Raw genomic sequence first — 19,264 nt, forward strand, 5'->3', positions numbered from 1 at the left:
TCTTAGCACAAGCTAAGCTGGCCCCCCCTTCTCCTTTGTAATTTTCCTTTATTCCTTATACTCCTTCAAAACAGAAAAGATGTAGAGGTGGTACGACTGGTCATGGCGTCTAGGTGGACCAATGCAGCTGGCATCAACACACATCCTGCACCCGCAGGGCCCCATTTTCTGGTCACGGCAGCTATGTAAATGCGCCAAAGAGCCTCTTTCTTGTTTTAAAAAATCTGTATATAGAATTATAGATTTAGAAGCCCAGGGCTTACCCCCTGGCGGCCTTTGTCCCAATAGGGAATGGTGGGAAGCGTGCCTGTCACGACCCACGGCCGTTAAATACAAACACACACACAAACACACACAAAAAAAAACCGCTTGTAGATAGGAAAGGAGATAATGGTTGAGCAGAGAGGAGGCCCTCATATTTAAGCTGGCGATGGAGGTACTAATAATGGGCTACAGGGAGTCCAGTCACCACAGAATCACTCTGTCACCCACTGATCACCCATGCTCACCCATGCTGTTGGATAGCATCGCTCAGCTCAGCTTCACTCACCCGCACTCACCCTGTGGTTTAGCGTCTCTCACCCGTAAAGCAGCAGGCCTTCAAGGGCGCGTATAACTTCTGGCCGCGTTGATAATACTGGCTTAAGTACGGCTGAGCGGACGGGAAGCCCTGTTCTCCACACCCTATGGTCGTATGTGCTAGATGTAAAGGAAGATGATATTGAGATAGACTGTTGACGGGAAATACGAGCTTGTGTCAGAATCCTGCCGTTGAACCTTGCCTTTGTGGACAGGTTCCGCAAATATGGACTAAATATATGTTAACGCTGCCATTGGTGAGGTCTGGGGTGTGGGAATGTTAAAAGGGGCGAAGTGCTGGTATTATTATGAAGCCTTACATTCTGCTACTAAGATACCTTATATAGCCACCCGACTCCCTATATGCTACCGCCAGAACAGTGTTTAACACAGTATATTATCCTATACTTCAAGGACATCTCATCTAAATTGACATTAAATTCTCCCATTGGGGAAATAAATGCATTACCCTGGGCTCTACTTTTACTTATAGTAACTAATGTTTCACTAATTCTGAGGGCTCTACTCTTGTCAGACCCTGTCAATTATTCCAAGTCATGTCCAGTCCAACAACATATCCTCTTTTCCCAAGGGGCTTGCTGGAGCTAATGAGGGGTAAGACAGGCCTGATTAGGCTATTTGCAGTAGGTGCATGCTCTACTGAATGCACCTAAGACTAGCGGCTCTCCCCATAGGAGACTTGACACTTCATGAACAGGGATCATACCGACTAATGCAAAGAGTTTTCTTTTATGTTAATTTGTGCTGTCAACCAATGAATTCCCTGGTGGTCAACAGAAATGCTCAAGGTCTTATTCCAGTCAAGCCATGGTGTGGTCAAAGTGATTGGATGAGATTGAAGTTTGCCTATATATTATGCTGCTGCCAGGCCAATACCAGATTTATAAAGCAGTGCATGGCCCCACTGCATCAAATATTTTCTACTTCTGAAAATATTATTTATCTACATATTCCAGATGCTATCCCTTGCATCTTCTGTCCTCGGCCTGGCGGCTGCCGCGTCTCTGGCCACGGCTAGTCGGTTACCCAATGTCCTTTTCAAAGATGTTGTGATTGTCGGTGGAGGTGCTTCTGGTGCCTACGCCGCTGTGCGACTTCGCGATGACTTTGGCAAGAGTATTGCTCTCATTGAGAAGCAGAGCATCCTTGTAGGACACGATCTTGCCTGCAATCTGGGACAACGATTATTGACCGCTGACAGGGTGGTATGGTCGACTCCTATGTAGACCCCAAGACGGGCGTCCCCTACGACTACGGCGTCAAGATTTTTCTTGATGCCGGCAACGCGACGGGCTTCTTTGAGCGGTTCGGCATCGCGATGGGCAACTCCACCAACCCCACGGTCACAACGGAGTACATCGACTTCCGAACTGGAAGTGTCGTCGACTTCCAGCTGCCCTCTTTTGCGGACCAGATTGCGGCCATGGCCAAATTCCTCGAGGTGGTGGAGCCGTGGGAGCACCTTATGCAGCCTGGCTACTACGACTTTCCCGAGCCAGGTGCCATTCCCGAAGAGCTTCTCATTTCGTTTGGTGACTTTGTAACCAAGTATGGGATTGAAGATGCTGTCCCTCTGATCTATGAGAGTACCGGCCTGGGACTCGGTAACATGACGCGGGAAACCACCATGTTCGTTCTACAATCGTTCGGGGCCCCCATGGCTCGAGCAATACTCGGCAAGCAAGGAATGTTTGTCCCGGCTTCCGGTCGCAACCAGGACCTGTATGATGCCGTCGCCGATCATCTTGGGGATGACGTGCTGTATTCGAGCACTGTCATTGACAGCTGGCGTACCGACCGTGGCGTCTTTCTTACAGTCAAGAATGGCAAAACTGGCCAAATCACCCTGATCACAGCCCGCAGGCTCCTCCTCGCCATCGAGCCGACTGCAGCCAACATGGCGCCCTTCGACCTTGATGATAACGAGCGCACTGTCTTGTCCAAGTTTACATACACCAACGAATACACGGGTTTGGTGAACAACTCTGCCTTTGCGACCAGCTACTCCTACTTCAACCTCCCTGCCTCTGCCGCGCCCGACAATTACCTTGCTCTGCCAAATCCCTCGTTCACGGCTCGCATTGACTACCTTGGCGGCGATGGCTTGTTCAGGGTGACGGTTATCGGTGACGACACACTCGACACGGCCGGCGCCAAACAACTGGTGCAAAATGACTTTGATACTCTCCAGAAAGCCGGCCGGCTGTTGCCCGCTGAGGAAGGGCAGCAGGTGAGCTGGGTCGACTTCTCTGCACATGGCCCCATGCATGCCCGGGTGTCGGTTGCGGACTTGCGAGACGGCTTTTACCAGAAGCTGTACAAGCTGCAGGGAGGACGGTCTACCTGGTGGACCGGCGGTGCTTTCTCGGTCAATTTTCAGACCACGTTGTGGCAGTATGATGAACTCCTTTTTCCTGAGATTCTTGAAGGGTTGAACTAGATGGCGACTTCAACGTAATTCCAGTCTTCTTCCAGGTCTCCTCTATCCGATCAACGCACAAATCTAGGCTGATGTAAATACAGTAATGCAATTATCGTCTCACATAATTCATAGAAGATGCTACGGAATTCTGAATGCTAAAATGCTAACCAATGGCTGCCTTGACATATATCTAATTCATACTTGCAAAGTCCGCCCATAAAGGTGGGCTTCAGTGGCATAATTAACACAAGATTTATGTTTCATCAACAATCTATTCCGATATAATCTTCCAAGTTCCACCTTCTAGAATACATGACCACAGATTATTACTACCTATCTAGAGAGAGAGAAGAGGTGGGCTATATACCCTAGCGGATAGCCGTATGAAATACCATAGGCTCTGAGCTGGACGAGCTAATTGCAGCGGCCGCGAGCGAGCCCGTACAGAGCCCGACCAGATAGGTTGACCCGGGAGAAGGATATACTTGGCCGAGTTCTTCATAGTGACTGCACCCCATCAGTTCATCTCAGTTCCTCAAGGCCATGAATGCAGTTCCTTACCAGATGGATGATCCCAGTTGAGTAAGAGCATGCAGGGATACCTGAAACGCTGGGCTCAAGCTGCCTTCGCAATACTTGTGCAAAAGTTGGGCGAGACTCGACGTCTGGGACGCTGGTCGTCCGGCTGATGAGAGCCACAGGTTGCTTTGCGCGCGAATCACATAGTAGGACTGCTCGAGGAAGGCGTTGAGGATCGGCTTGCTTCTGCAACTTAGCAACCGACGAAGATCCGGCACGAAATCATAGGTTTGGTCCCCGAAGAGGAAAAGATGGGTCTCCGGCTTCATTGTCGTAGTTCTTTATATGCAATGGTAGGGTAATTCAAGACCGTCCCCACATGGTCGTGAAACATCTACATAGGAAACAGATGGCCTCTCCCTCTAATAAGCAAATTATAAACATATCCACATGTACTACAACCCCTGCAAACTACGGGTGCCGCCGGAGAGCGAGGCACCGACAGGAATTAGCCTTATTAGCCTCCGGGTGGCCTGTCTCGCTCAGCGAACCCGAAGAGTAAGACAACGCCATCCGAAAACGAAGTTCTTGAACAGGCCGCAGTTCCGTCGTTGTTCCTCATTCAATTGATCCTCCACCGTGGTGATGCTGGCTCGACGAGCGATATCGAATCGCTTCCCCCCAGCCGCCTGGACGAGGGCTGTTGTTCTCCAGGCCCAAGGCCTCCACCATCGCATCAGCAGTCTGCCTTTCCTCCATAAGCGAACGTCCCCGAGGCGTCCAGACATCCCTCGTCCCTTCTCAGTGACAGCCGCCAGAGGGGTCATGATTCCCAATGTCTTTGTGCCGCCTCTCGTCTTCGTCGGGCTGCTCATCGCTCTCTGGACCTGGAAATGCACAATGATCATTCTGTTCCAGGACCGGCTCTTATACATGTCTTACATGCCCCCGTTCGCGCGCTCCGAGAAGATCGCAGATTACCAGGCAGAGTGTCGTCCAGTGCAGTGGAAGGAGACGCACATGCGGAGTCTGGATGGGACGAAGCTAGCAGTCTGCGTCGGTAGCATGCCCGTCACTGTCACCGGAGATTCCACAAAGCAGCAAAAACGGTCGGTGGTAATCTGCTACTTCCAAGGCAACGGTGGTTCCACGCCGCCCCGGTTGCCACTGCTCTCGAGTGTTTTGCGAGAGCTCGCCACTTCGTCGTCCTCCTCGCCCTCCTCCTTCGTTGACTACACCCTTGTCGCCTTATCCTACCGCGGCTACTGGAAATCGTCTGGTCGTGCGTCGCAAACGGGGATCGAGCGCGACGCCCAGGCCCTCTTGGACTGGGTCATGGATACCTTCGGCGCACCCGGTACTGATCTCCAGGTCATTTTGTGGGGTCACAGTCTGGGGTCTGCCGTTGCCAGCACGGCTACGGCCACTTATCTCGCTCGTCTGCCCTCTTCTTCTTCTTCTTCTTCCTCTTCCGTCGCCGGGGTGGTTCTGGAAACCCCATCCACCAGCACCAAAGATGTCCTGAAGAATCTGTATCCCCAGCGATGGCTGCCATATCGGTACCTATGGCCCTTTCTGTGGAACAGGTGGAGTAGCGCCGCCGCCTTGGAGCGCATAGCCCGCTGGCGGGACAACGATCCTCAACGGCAGAGAGGGACTCCACCGATCCTGTTGCTGGTTGCGGACGAGGACGAAATGATTCCTTCCCAGGCCGCGGATGAATTGGAGCGTCTGTGTCAGAGACTCGGATTGAACGCCGAGCGTAAGAGTGTCGCGGGGGCGCTGCATACGGAAGCGGTGTTGAAACGGGAGGGCAAGGAGGCGCTGATCAAGTTCATCAGAAAGGCGACAGATTCGTAATCGCTGGGCCTTAGAGAAGCTTGCAACCATCATGTAAAGAAGCGTTGCTGCGTATATGACCTCATGTATAAGAAATGCTACAATTCAGTGGTTGAAATTAACTAGTTCAATGGCCTGGAAGCCATACCATATGACAAGGGGTCAAAATCCGTACCGATATGAGTTCGGAATAGGCTAGTATCTTCTATATAGGTATAATATTTACTAAAGGTTTGATTCTTCTCATGCAAGTGACTATCTAGTCCATATGTAGACCAAAGGTGGCAAATATGAAGCATCTCATCGCATGCATGTCACGACGTGACCTCTGGGAGCATTTAAGTAGGACTGCCGTACTAAATAGCAAAAGAGAGGACGTAGAAGGCTCTACTCCGTTCACTGCTCTCACACTTGTGCTCCTGATATACGTCATGCTAATCCTCGAACTGGAGGCATCTTCCAGAAATGTCAGTCATATGTCACTGCGAACTCGATAGCATACCTATCTCCTCTATTCATCGGTCAAGATAGACAGAATCAAACATGTTTGGCTTCCCACCTCATGGGCTGCCCCCTAGACATGCGCCGCACAGTGAGTCAGGGACGCCGGCTTGTATGTAGTCTCTCTTTCTTCTCTTCAGCAATTCCACTTCGTTCCCTTATGGCTTCAAGGGGGGTTAGTAGTGTAGCCACGGACAGGAATACTCCTAGCCCGTGACACATCATCACATTCGCTCATTGAGTTGCTTATTTCTGTGAGACACCGGTAACTCCATTAGCACCGCCGACATAGAAGCTCGACTGGTTGGGCGGTTCGGGCCGGGCTGTCAATCTAATATAGGCAGGGGGGCCAGGTTCAGGTCCTCGAGGCTAGATCTGAGTCTCCGAGTCCCTGAGAGCCAACGCACATCTTTGACTGATTGACGATGGCTAGGAATATAGCTTGTACCTCAAAGAGACCAGTGAGTACTAAATCACTGAGATCTGAGAGATTGCTAACTAAGTGATATTTGTTCCAGCAGGCGGCCACAACGAACTGACAAGTCAATGTAAAGAGACACAGCCATGGCTGTAATAACTCCTCATGACTGATCAACTGCCTCATAGCCCTACAAGGGGCCAACAAGGATCCAATGACAATCACAAAGAGCCAGATCGGGGAGTCGGGAGGCCGTGCTGCCGACTTGCCGACTGTTGACTTCGCTCTCCGAAAGGGCTGTCTGGTTGGTTCATCACGAGCGCCGTTGAGAGAGGGATATATATGTCTATGGCAGATGCTGCTTGGATCGACGAGCAGCGTCTTTGTCTTTTGATAGGCGCATGCTGGTGTTCTCATTCATTTTGCGTCCTCCATCATGGCCAGTGCGACCCCCGATGAGAAGTCAGTTGGCCGTGACACGCTGCCAGAGAGCACATCTCCCCACAGATCCCCAACCCGCTTGGCTGATGATCTGCCGTCTGAGGAAGATGAAGTCAAAACCAGCATTCTTCTGATGGGGTGGACGCTGGGTGGAATCATAGCCAGCCTCATGTTAGGCGTTTTCTGCATGGCGTTGGATAATACCATCATCTCCGTCGCCATTCCCAAAATCACGACTGACTTTCACAACCTCAACGATGTGGACTGGTATGCCTCGGCGTATCTACGGTGAGCACATTGCCAGACGCAGGGTTGGGTGCGTTGGAAGGCCAGACAACCAGTGGCACACTGCGCCTTCCCAAGGCAATGAGTTATTATTTCTACCTTACCAGGGTAGCTGGCCAATCAATCCCTCTAAAGCGCAAGGCTGATACGCCCTTGATCTATTTCCACCCTCCTGGTCAAATAGATAGCGCTCGGAGTTAGCATGACCAGGGAGCCGGAGCGTATATAAATCAACATAGTCCCCTCATGTTTTCCCGCATCCCACCAAGTTCTTGCCATCGCAAGCCCAACCCCGATATCAGTCCATACCCGCCGTACGATTGCCCCAATGTGTACAAACTACACCAACATCCCGATGCGATGCACGACCTGCGGAAGGCAATGGTCTGTCTCATCTAGCAGTCCCACCCGTTGCGCACAGGGTGAGCGATACGGCGTCTGCGCGACCATTAACACCCAACCGTGGCCTCGCTCTGTGCCGATGAATGCACGGTGCTCACCTTGCTCCCGAAGAGCAACCACGACCTCGTCCTCTATGCAGAAACGGCCACGGAAGGGCCGGCGCTGAGAAAGTCATTTGTCGGGCGATTGCAGAAGCTTTGTCTGTCTTGGTGATTGTTTTGAGGCCTGTTGTACTGTCGTTGCTGGTATAAGAGACTAAGGCTAGCCAGAGTGTAATGTATGCATGAAAAATGGAGTCGTAACGAATCTAAACCATACATCTGCTGAGTGCAGCCTTACAATCTTCCAGTGTGCGAACCACGGGGCGCCACTCCTGCCAAATAGGGGGACACAGTCTTGAGCCATCCTACACCATGGTTGGAGGAATATCTGGGTATGATATAAGGCAGGATTATTGCCCTGTTGTTCATGGGGATTATCCAATCAATCCCTGCGACGTGGCAAACTCAGCCTGGCGGTACACTGCTCCACGAATTTGAACTTAGGACCTCCCAGCCTTGACGCTACTCTTGTCCTATAATCGATTCTCGTGTCATGCACGAGATGCTTTTATCAAATCTATCCCTAAATAGTCTCTGGCAATATTGTCCTGTACCGAACATCCCTTACTACCATGGATCCAGCTAGCATGAACCAGCGCATCGACGAAGCCCGGCTGGCTCTCGCAAACCTTGCCCCTGAAGACCCCGACTATGCTACCAAAGCAATCCACCTTGGTACGTGCCTTGAAGCGCGGTTTCAGGATACAGGAGATGCGGCCGACCTTGACCAAGCCATCGATTGCGGGAAAGAGGCAGTAGCTGCAAGAACACCTGATGATCTGCACCATGCCTCGCATCTGCGAAGCTTGGTCCTGTGGCTCGAAATGCGATATAAGAAAGATGCAAGCCCCGAAGACTTAGATCAAGCCATCGATGCGGCTGGATCTGCTCTGGAATATTTCCCAAGGGCCCACACTGCGCGCCTAGAAAGCATGCATAAGATGGGCTGGTTGTTAGTTGCACGCTTCAAAAGAACAGGCTCGAGTCAAGATATCTCGCGTGCAATTGAACTCGGCAAGTCCCTCACACAGGAAATGAGTCCCGATACCAACGGAGTCACCAAGGCACGTTACTGGAAAGGGTTTATCTCATGGCTGCTGGACCGTTTCAACAGGACTAGGGCGCTGGAACGTATAGACGAGCTTCTCCACACATTGAAACAATCTCTGGATTGTCTCGCAGATCAACCGGAGCACCCCGTTATCCTGGACCTACTTGTAACCTGCCATGAACGACGGTTCCGAATCACTGGGGAAATCGAGGATCTGGACCAGGCCGTTGAGTATGGGAGGCTCGCCGTGGACGCGGCTGGTGACGGTCCAGCACGACGGAAGTATGCTAGCCACCTTGCAACAGCCCTGAGTGACCGCTTCGTTGAGACTGGATTGCCAGAGGGCCTGGTAGAGGCCATTGAGCTTGAAAAATCGAATCTGGATTCCACTGATGACCAAGACAGCCGGAGGGGTTACGTTTGGAGCCTCGCCATCCTCCTTTTGCGTCATGCTCAGGCCACAGACAATGTGGAGGGTATTGGTCAGGGGATTCCCTTGATCAACGGAGTCTTGGACTCTCTCACGCCAACTCACGCAGACCGGGGGAGGTTCCTACTGTGTTTGTCGGATTTCTACACGACTCGCTTCGCAATAACTGAGGAAATCAGTGACCTCGACAGGTCTATTGCCATTATGACCGGCATGTGGGAGGCAACCGAACGGCCCTGGGACCACCCGCAGGGCATTACGCTCTCGACAGCTCTTAAAGAGAAATTCCATACGAGGTTCTCACTGACGGGCAAAGTGCAAGACATTGACCGAGCCATCACCATATTCAATCAACTGACCGAGTCAATGCCCGAGGGACACTGGCACAGGGCCGAAGGACTGAGAGCGCTCGTAGGACTGCACGGTCTGAGAGTCAATAGCAGTGGCGACACGGGCGACATTGATAAAGCCATTGAAATAACTGAACGCGCGCTGTCAGCTGGAGCTGAAGACGCACGTCGTATTCAATACCTCAACATACTTGGGACCTTTTTGAAAAAGAGATTCGAGAGGACTTCTTCAGCTGGCGATCTCGACCGAGCGATTGAGGTGACGGCCGAAGCAGTACGAGCGGCTTCTGTTTCCGACGCATCCTCGAATCTTCCTGCATACCTGACCAACCTGTCGACCTGTCTCAGTGAGCGGTGGAAGGAAACCGGAGCTGTGGACGACCTCGATTACGCTCTTGAACTCACCTCCCAGGCCATAGAATCTCTGCCCGAGAATAGCCCGGACCGCGCTGTATGTCGAAACACCCTCAGCATCCTTCTACAGATTCAATATGAGCGCACAAGCTCGATCGAGTACCTGGACGAGGCAATCAAGGAGCTCAACGGCGCGGTGGAAAGTCTGTCACATTGTTACCCAAACATAGCCGTGTTCTACAACAACCTAGGCAGCATGCACAACACACGGTTTCAGCAAGAAGGACATCTCGACGATTTAAACAAATCTATCGAGTTCGCCCAGATGGCGTTGTCGGTGAATCCCAGTGGTGAAGGCCAGGGTGGCGTGTTCCACCGGCCAACCCTTCTCAGTAACCTGGCCACCAGACTCGCAGTTCGATATGAGCAGACAGGCGGGGTCGCCGACCTCGAAGAAGCAATTCAAGCAGTCGATGTAAGCATCCAAACAACTGCAGAGAATCATATCTCTCAGCCGGAGAAACTGCACAACCTCGCCAGTCTTCTCATCAGGCACTCCGAACGCACAGGCGACGTTGAGGACCTAAACAGGGCAGTGTCAACTATGTACCGTGCCCTCGAACTGACCCCAGTCGGCCGTCCTTATCGGACACGGTTGCTTTGTCTCCTGGGACAAGCTCTCAACAGCCGCTTCCTACAAACAGGGAATATAGAGGATCTGCACCAGGGACTGCAGGTCTCTAGCGAAGCCCTTGGAGCCATGGCTGTCGACACCCCCGAGCGGATAGTCACCCTGGTAGAGCACTCTGATGCTCTGCAGGACCGCTTCAACCGACTGGGCGACATCGAAGATCTGAATCAAGCCATTGACCTCAACCAGCAGGCCGTGGACATCATCTCGCCCGAGCATCGAAGGTGGGCACCATATTTAACCAGTCTGGCGAGCAAATTGGCAGCCCGATTCGAAATGACCCAGGTGCTGGGCGATCTGGATCGAGCTATTGCGATAGCCCGAGTGGCTGCGCAAACCAACACCCCTCCCTCGTACTTGGAGGTTTGGCGCCCACATCATGTCCTGGGAGTAGCACTCGGTGAGCGGTTCAGACGCACAGAACGGCTCACGGACATCGATGAAGCTGTCGAGGTCATAACCGCAGCTCGAGAATTGGTTCCTGCGTTGTCTTCCGCTCGAGCGCAGGTGCAGGTGGATCTCGCCGCTGTTCTCTGGTACCGGTATGACCTTCTGGGGAACGAAGCCGATCTCGATGGATCGCTGGAGAATCTGGAATCGGTCATTATACAGCTACCAACTGACAGCCACATGCTCCCGGTCGCTCTGAACCGGGTTGTTGCTGTCCTCTACACGCGATATCGATTGCAGGGCGACAGCGACGACCTGGATATAGCTTACGAAATCGCGCGCGCCTCCGTCAATTGCACGCCTCCAGACAACCCAGCCAGGGCCATCTACTTGGAGAACCTTGCAAGTATCCTGATTGACCGGGAGGCCCAGACCCGGGACTCAAAGGACCGCAATCAAATGCTCCATGTGCTACAAGAAAGCTGGAGCTGCAGCAATGCGGCACCGGTCACGCGGATGAAGTGCGGCCGGCTCTTGGGGCTTTTGCTCACGATGAAATCGGACTGGAAAGAGTCTGCTTCCGTCTTTGCAGAGGCACTCGGCCTCCTGCCGGCGCTGAGTCCGCGCTCTCTATCCAACGCGGACAAGCAGTATGTGCTGATGGACTCACATAGACTGGCGTCGCTCGCCACGGCTGCAGCCCTCAATGCTGGCAAGACTCCATTTGAAGCATTAAGGCTCCTCGAGCAAGGGAGGGGAGTGATCGCGGGGCTATTACTAGACATTAGGACTGACATATCAGAGTTAACAGCCAAACAACCTGGCCTAGCAGCTGAGTTCCTTTCCCTCCGCGACAGGCTGGATACACCCAGCAACGTATCATTCTCCCTGACATCGGCAGTCTCGAGTGAGAGCTCCCTATGGGAGAAACAAGCAACAGAGCGCCGCGAGAATGAACAGCGGTTCCGCGATATCTGCGATAGAATACGTCTGGAGCCTGGATTTGAGAACTTCCTGCTTCCTCCGACGGAGGAGCAGATGATGAATGCCGCACAGCGTGGAGCCATAGTCGTCGTCAACGTGAGCGACATCCGGTCCGACGCGTTTCTCATCCGTCCCAGCGGCGTAACAGTCGTGGATCTCTTGAGACTAGAATCCCAGCAAGCAGAGGAGGTCTCTCGTGCTCTAACCTGCCCGCAGCCACTGGATGATCATGTGCTGGAGTCGATTCTGGAATGGGCCTGGCACACGGTGGCCCAGCCCTGCCTTGAAGGTCTGGGGTACAATGGTCCTCCTCCAGATGGTAGCGATCCCCCACAAGTCCGGTGGATCATGGCGGGGCCTCTTGCTCACCTTCCAATTCATGCGGCGGGACTGCATGCCCCAGGCTCCACAAATACAGTGATGGACCGTGTAATGTCCTCTTACACTTCGTCAATCAAGAGTATCCTGCACGGGCGTCAATCCACTGCCTCGGGCGACAACGGAGCATCTTTCTCCGAAGAGTCAAACCCAGCGACAGCCCTACTCATCGCAATGCAAAATACAGCTGGCCAGAAGCCCCTCCAATTCGCTCAAGACGAAATCACCATGCTCGAACAACTATGCCCAACACTAAGCCTCCATCCGGTCCAGCCCACCCACAGCGAGAAGCAAGCGGTACTAGACGGACTCAAGACATGTCGTATCTTCCATTTCGCCGGCCACGGTATGTCCCACGGCTCCGATGCCTCAGCCAGCTGCCTCCTCCTCCACGACTGGCAAAGCAACCCGCTGACCGTGGCCGACCTCCGAGATAACTGGCTTCTAGCGGGGCACCGGCCCTTCCTTGCGTACCTCTCCGCGTGCTCGACAGGCACAAGTGCAGAGGAGCGCCTTGTCGACGAGGCCGTGCATCTCGTTGGCGCGTGCCAGCTTGCGGGGTTCCGGCACGTCGTGGGGACGCTCTGGGCCGTCTCTGACCGCCACTCGGTAGACGTGGCGCGAGTCTTCTATGAGACGCTGCGGGACGAGGGAATGACTGATTATGCTGTCTGCAAAGGTGTTCATCTGGCGATCTGCCGACTTCGAGACATGGATGTAGCCGCTAAGGAGGTGCGAATGACAGAAGCAAAGAGGAAGACCAAGGGTGTGACTGAAGGGGTTAAGTCCGCGCGACAGACGCTATTCCCCGTTCCAGACAGCGGCGTACAGCATCCCCGTCACAATGGACCTACCGTTGACCGGTTACGGCTGTCTCGGGGCAGCAGTCGCTGGTTGGGGCTTGACCGCAGGTTACAGACACGGGATCTCTTCGCGCCTGCGTCACTGCATCATAACAGTGATCTCCCGTGCGCCGGGCCTCAGGAGACGGTTCTAGATGTTTTCACCTATATGAGAGATGTTTTGGGGTGTGATAGCGATCACGACGCCGGCATTACCCTGAGTCCGCGGCTCTGGGCCCCGTATTTTCACTTCGGGGTGTAGTAGCCATAACAGTATGTGGTCTGTCGATGATAAGGGGCTAGATATAAGAGTCTTGATTGGTACGCAGAGCACATTCCCTGTGTATAAAAGGAATTGTAATGAGCGAGGTGGGTAATGTATGAAGAGTGTTGAATTGGCGGATTTTACTAGGCGGTTTTGAGGGTATCACTACCAGACACGAAGACGACGAGGACAGCAGCATACCTAGTTGACTATTAGTAAACCCCAAGAGTGCAGATTCAATAAGGACTCACGCTGCCCCGGCAAGTATCAACTCCATTGTCCTCGATTTGATTAATGTCAAAAGCATCGCGAGGTATACCATTGTAAAGACGACCACGACCACCATCCGAACCAACAGCCCATCAATCATGTTACAGATAACAGCTGGCATCAGCAGCAGAAGTGTGATGACGAGTAAAAGGAGAAACCGGGCAAGCTGGCCAACCCAGGGATTCACATCGAGGTACACATGTGAGTCGTTTGAAATACTATCTGCCCGATCCTGTACGATCTGCCCGTCAGTCTGCCGTAGGTAATGCCTGGCTATGTGACATTGCGCACCTTGTGATAACCAGGCCAAAATCGAATCAGCCTATCCTCCACCCAGGTCTCAATACGTAAAGTGGCGGTATCGCCGGCGGAAGCCAGCGAGGCAAGGTCATGATTGTGTTCCAGATACGCACTCTCCTTCCGAGCTAGACACCCAGTGCCGTCCAGCCAGTTCTGCAAGCTTTCGACATCTCTCGCCGACGCGGTCTTGATATTCAATAGCCGGTACGTTCTCTCAGCAAACTCGTCTTCCATTGTCAGCGGCACGGTAAGTCTCTCGGGCTTGCCTGCAGGGGGCGAGGTGGTCTACCATAATCAGCCAGGTGAGTTTCGATTTCGGAAAGCAAGGACAATCGCTCCGAATTCTGATCACACCGACTCTGTCCAAGAAATAGCGGCGAGCGTTCGTCTTGATCTATCTGTTCGAGCTTCTCCTCGAGTATAGACAGTCGGTCCTGTTTGAGCAGCAGAAGCCGAGCCCGAAGCTTGCCGAAACGCCGACACATGAAATAGGGATCATGGGCGGATATGAGCGCGGTGAACCGAGGGTATCCCGGTCTATAATCCTCCACTTGGATGTATTAGCGCGCTGGCATGAGAGTGTTGTTCGATGGACAGGGGTGGAAACCTTTTCTGGTTTGCATTATAGCACCTGATCGAATGACAGCACCCTGACAGGAAGATAACTGCAGCGATGTACTCCCGTTATTTATGAGACCAAGCCAACACATAATATCAATCTTCACTAGCGTGGTCGGTGCCCCAATGTGCCAGGTACCAATTATAGGCTGCCACGTCAGAGTCACAGCCCCCAGGGCTTGGGCACCGATGGGATGCTTGCAGGGGCCATCCAGCCTCGTCGGGGTGGAGTAATAATGATTCACTTATGTTGCAACTCGCACCCTCGAGTTCGGTTCTACGGCTTAAGCTGGCAAACGTCATAGAGATTTACATTTCTCGCATCGGCCTTCCTTCACGCTCTCTGTACAGCATGACCACCTCAGAACCGTGGGTACCCTCCAGCCTTGATTGCCATGGCTCAAGTCTGATAATTCCTAGCCCTAGTCCAAGAATCTCGTTCGACGAGGACGACAAGCGGCCTTGCGTGAAGAGCTATACCGAGGTAGGCAGTAGTTTATCTTCAGAATGGCATCCACTTTCAAACTGGCTTACCCTGGGTACAGAAACCGAGATTCCGTGTAGGAGACAAGGTCTACCTACTGGACAGCGGATCGCGGGAGGGGCCCTATGTAATCGCGTCTGTTTCTCTGAAGAAATATACACTTAGTTTTCAGGATGGGAGGGCTGTGAAGAATGGGGCTGAGATAGACCTGGACTATTTGGAGGCTGCATGAGCACTGCCACGCATCACTTGGGAATGAGTGTGGGTGACCATGCTGGGATCACCCCTGCAGGCGAACTGCTGGAGTCGATTCTATTTAGCCTTGAGACATCAAGCTTGACTGCTCGTTGGCTTCTTTGTCATAACTCTTGCGCTCTACATTCCTTCCTCCATTACATCATCCCAAGTTGAACAAAGAATTTCCTTCTCCCGCTTTGCAAATGCTAGCAGATACCTCGCAGCCCAAGCCTCCGAACCCAACACATGACCAAGAGATGCGCGTTAAATACTACGCGATTCTGATCGGAATCGACGATTACGCGGAGAAGCCGCTAAAAGGTTGCGTACGGGATGTTCAAGCAATCAAGGCATGTCTAGAAAGCCAGCTGGGGGGCCTCGTAGATATACAAATGCTCACGGCCAGCCCAACCAACAACACCCCCAATCCTCCTGCCGGTAAAGACTCGACGCTCTGCCCGACCCATGCAAATGTGGTTGCTTCGATGGGAAAGTGCATTTCACTCGCCAGGGCCGGAGATTTTATTTACATCCATTATTCGGGCCATGGGACGAGGAAGCCGCCATCTGGGGAATTTTCCAATACATCTACGGGCGATCTGGCGCTGTCGCTTCATACCGGAGGAGAAGAGGCCAACGGGAGGCACCTCTGGGGGTTTGAGCTGGCGACATTCCTCCAGCGCTTGGTTAGCAAGGGCGTGGTTGCGACGCTCGTCCTCGACTGCTGTTTTGCCGCGAGCGTCTATCGCCGCGATGATCCCACCGTGCGGTTTCTGCACTACCAGTCTGATACGGAATCCCGTCCTCCTCTTGTCCTGGACCAGGCGGGTGAAACGAGGGAGTACAATAGATCTTCGACAGAGGACCGGGATGTCTCCATGCTACCGAACTGGCTCATCAACCCCGACCACTACGCGGTCCTCGCTGCATGCGGGCCGCACGAAGAGGCAAGGGAACCGCGATTTGAAGGCGAGAATCGCGGTGCCCTGTCCTATCTCCTGCTTAGTGTAATCCGCCGGGTTGGCCTGTCGGCAAAGCACGGGGATATCTATGAACACCTGCGTGCCAAGTTCCACCACCACGGGTTCGCTCAGAATCCTGTGCTCTACGGGAACCGTCACCAGGGCTTCTTCGGAGAGGCTCGATGTGATCTTGCGGCAGTGGCGGTTCCCATCACCGGGAATGGAAAGAATGGATCTTTCAGAGTACACGCGGGCCAAGCTCATGGTGTCACTGATGGCGACGAGTTTGTCTTGTTTTCCCCATCTGCCGCGGCCAGTGACCCCCCGTCGCGACGAGAGCCTGTCCTTGCTGTTGTTTCCCGGACTAGAGCGCTCACATCCGATCTTGAGGTTGTGGACAGATCCTCTTCGAGTCGCGTGAGGGCAGGGTGGATGGCAAGCCTGCGAACTCGATTGGCACTCCAGAAGTACCCAATACGACTTGACTCGGGCGTCCATGATTGGAAAGATTTGACCAAGCATTTGGACAAGCAGCAGCTCAATGTTAATACCAGGGCAGGAAATTCGGTGGCTCTGTTTACTCTGGCCCTCAAAGATGATAGGGAATACAGGATCCTAGACAGTTCAGGTCGAGATATCATCAATCTGCCGCGAATGCCGCAGGACAGCACAAGCGTCAGCCAGGTAGTAGACATCCTCAAGCACCTGACTCAGTTCCAGCTAGTGCAATATCTATTCCCGCACGACGCTTCTGCAAGCACCCTACGAGGGTGCTTCAAGACCTACATCAGCCACAACGGGCGTGCCTTTGAGCCAGGCGGCCAGATAGAGATAGAACATGACAGTGTGGCCGAGTTGGTCTTGGAAAACGAAGGAAATACGGATCTGTATTTCTTTATATACAATCTTGGTCCCTGCTGGCAGGTGGAGAATGTGCATCGAGGAACATACATTGTGGTCTCACCGCGGAGCAGGGGTGGACTGTTCAAGCATACCGCGAAAAAGAAGCTGCGCGTGAGAATCCCAGATCAAATGATGGAGAATGGACACCACTCCTGCAAAGATATAGTAAAGGTCTTTGTTACCTCCCAGCCGACGTCGTTTGACGTGCTCGAGCTGCCGAAATTGGGGGGAAGGGCCAAAGGAACTGTTTCTGACAGGGGAAATACTCGGCAAGACGACCTGGCGGAATATTGGGCGGCCGTGAATTTTTCTATCTGTATTGTCGAGAGTTGATCATCTTTGTTTTATCCCAATACTGGTCAGTATCCCTTTTTCTCACAGCGTTATCTAGGTTGCGTGAGGCACCTCTCAATCCCAAATCTACTAATGCGAGTATGGAATAAATGTGCAGCGCTTATGGCGTTAACTAGCAAATGACTCCATTAGCCGCTGACGATAAGCATGGTAATTTTTATATAAATGTGACTTCTTTCTAGCTCGGGTATATGATATTTAGGTAGGTGAACAGGGGCCTGAAGTGCCCTGAAGAAAGACTGAATAGGGCAGCAAGCCGCCCACACAGCGCCTGGTGATCACCACCATACTTAAGCTGTTGTGTGTTTTTCTTTATTTTTTTTATTTATTAAATAAACTATCACTAAAAGTCATTTGAATATCAAAGAGGGTAGCAGTGGTAGGCTAGTTTGCTTTGCTTTTTGTTCTGGGCTTTGCCGGATTGCATCGACTACTGGATTCGAGTTGTAGGTCCTGTCTTCCCATACTAATCTCTATAGATTAATCCAAAGCCTAGTTTTAGGGGCCTCGCTCAGAGGGCTCAGTCAAGTTGATTCGGGTGTATTCCAAAGAAAGGAAGGACTGTGGCTATGCGCTGATGGCAGAACACTCCATATTTTGTTTTCCGCACAATCCGGAGCATACAGATTAGTGTGAAACCACAGTCCACCAGCTTGGGCAACCGCGCGCAAGATCCACTCCTTGGAGAGATGCAGAATATTCTCAAATAGGCATGAAAGGAGCTCTTTCTACAAAATTCTTTTGGCAAATACACAAGAGAGATCAATGTGTGCCTCCCAGAAGACATATTAGGACCCAGTACGCTCAGCTTGGCAGGACACAAGCACCAGCCCTAGCACAACTCCGAACGGACCACATTTGATCAAATCAATTCCTACGTCAGATTGGACAAGCGGTCTATGGAATTTGTGACTGCACAGAGGGTCAAGAAAATAGTACAGTGTCTTCTGTACAGAGGATGCAAAGGATAGTTCTTTACTATCCGTCTTCTCCACACATACTTATACTCTGTATATACATATATACATATATACTCAAACACCACACACATATCAAGTGTATAATCATCTTAGAAACTCGGCTGAGCAGCTCCATAGCCTCGTACCTTACACTTATGGCTGATATGAATCTAGTAATGATCCACTGACTGGCGAGTATAGCTATGATCACATGCACTTGAGTAGTTGGAGAACAATGACTCAGGCGAAGAATATCTCACATGGGCTGAATTGTACAGGACACTGCAGCAAGGTAGAAGCATCCCAGAAGCAGGTATCATTGACTAGAGCACAAACTATATATAGATGAAAGGGTCCTAGTACATAAATGGCTTTATAGTGGAAGGAGAAGGGAGAATATTTTGGTAACAACTGCGGTGATTACCCAAGGAAGACACCAGCCATCATCCTTCATCTCCATGAAAAGTATAGTGAAAGTCATAGCCGCGGAATTTATGTACTGATATCAACACTCCACCTGAGAGACATTATAATAAATAGTTCATATGATTTTACTAATGTAGCAAGGCAAACAGATACCTATATATCTCTTAGACATCACAGATAGTCATAGGAACAGTGTAATTGCAGGCATGTATTTCCTAACATGCAAGAACTTCTAATAGCTGTTATCTCTGGAATCCAACTGCTCCAGGGCAGAAATTTCAGAGTAATAAAAAGCTGTCAGTGCGCATAACTTTACACAAGATCCGCGCGCCCCCTGTGGCTTGGGTATCTGGACAGCGGATTCTCTGATTCCCCACTGTTTGTAAGCTTAAATGTAGAACCAATGGGAGCCAATCACAAACTACCGCGCGTATCTCGGTGATCCGGGGTTTGCGGCCATAGATCGGGTGTTCTGGTTTGTCTGGACT

The 19,264-nt window shown here is 52.0% G+C and overlaps 7 protein-coding genes across 7 annotated transcripts; 5 read left to right on the forward strand and 2 right to left on the reverse strand.

Moving 5' to 3' along the window:
• Nucleotides 1-1,556: 1,556 nt before the first annotated feature.
• CDV56_100441 (uncharacterized protein) lies at nucleotides 1,557-3,040 on the forward strand (the record flags this gene model as incomplete). Its single annotated transcript, XM_026754060.1, has 2 exons — nucleotides 1,557-1,748; nucleotides 1,802-3,040. 2 exons carry the CDS (start codon nucleotides 1,557-1,559, stop codon nucleotides 3,038-3,040), a joined length of 1,431 nt encoding a protein of 476 aa, XP_026616788.1.
• Nucleotides 3,041-3,390: 350 nt separating this feature from the next.
• On the reverse strand, nucleotides 3,391-3,870 carry CDV56_100710 (uncharacterized protein; the record flags this gene model as incomplete). The annotated part of the gene is made up of 2 exons (XM_026754329.1): nucleotides 3,391-3,529; nucleotides 3,584-3,870. 2 exons carry the CDS (start codon nucleotides 3,868-3,870, stop codon nucleotides 3,391-3,393), a joined length of 426 nt encoding a protein of 141 aa, XP_026616789.1.
• A 316-nt stretch (nucleotides 3,871-4,186) lies between these two features.
• Nucleotides 4,187-5,401, forward strand: CDV56_100835 (alpha/beta hydrolase; the record flags this gene model as incomplete). Its single annotated transcript, XM_026754454.1, has 1 exon — nucleotides 4,187-5,401. One exon carries the CDS (start codon nucleotides 4,187-4,189, stop codon nucleotides 5,399-5,401), a length of 1,215 nt encoding a protein of 404 aa, XP_026616790.1.
• A 1,334-nt stretch (nucleotides 5,402-6,735) lies between these two features.
• On the forward strand, nucleotides 6,736-7,032 carry CDV56_101228 (uncharacterized protein; the record flags this gene model as incomplete). Its single annotated transcript, XM_026754847.1, has 1 exon — nucleotides 6,736-7,032. The coding sequence occupies one exon, from the start codon at nucleotides 6,736-6,738 to the stop codon at nucleotides 7,030-7,032; it is 297 nt and encodes a 98-aa protein (XP_026616791.1).
• A 1,068-nt stretch (nucleotides 7,033-8,100) lies between these two features.
• CDV56_101435 (CHAT domain-containing protein) lies at nucleotides 8,101-13,260 on the forward strand (the record flags this gene model as incomplete). The annotated part of the gene is made up of 1 exon (XM_026755054.1): nucleotides 8,101-13,260. The coding sequence occupies one exon, from the start codon at nucleotides 8,101-8,103 to the stop codon at nucleotides 13,258-13,260; it is 5,160 nt and encodes a 1,719-aa protein (XP_026616792.1).
• A 146-nt stretch (nucleotides 13,261-13,406) lies between these two features.
• On the reverse strand, nucleotides 13,407-14,067 carry CDV56_102179 (uncharacterized protein; the record flags this gene model as incomplete). The annotated part of the gene is made up of 3 exons (XM_026755798.1): nucleotides 13,407-13,464; nucleotides 13,515-13,765; nucleotides 13,825-14,067. The coding sequence occupies 3 exons, from the start codon at nucleotides 14,065-14,067 to the stop codon at nucleotides 13,407-13,409; spliced, it is 552 nt and encodes a 183-aa protein (XP_026616793.1).
• A 1,308-nt stretch (nucleotides 14,068-15,375) lies between these two features.
• Nucleotides 15,376-17,370, forward strand: CDV56_102438 (uncharacterized protein; the record flags this gene model as incomplete). The annotated part of the gene is made up of 1 exon (XM_026756057.1): nucleotides 15,376-17,370. One exon carries the CDS (start codon nucleotides 15,376-15,378, stop codon nucleotides 17,368-17,370), a length of 1,995 nt encoding a protein of 664 aa, XP_026616794.1.
• Nucleotides 17,371-19,264: the final 1,894 nt, after the last annotated feature.

The sequence above is a fragment of the Aspergillus thermomutatus genome (genome assembly GCF_002237265.1).
Source record: "Aspergillus thermomutatus strain HMR AF 39 chromosome Unknown NODE_34, whole genome shotgun sequence".
Taxonomy (NCBI): domain Eukaryota; kingdom Fungi; phylum Ascomycota; class Eurotiomycetes; order Eurotiales; family Aspergillaceae; genus Aspergillus; species Aspergillus thermomutatus.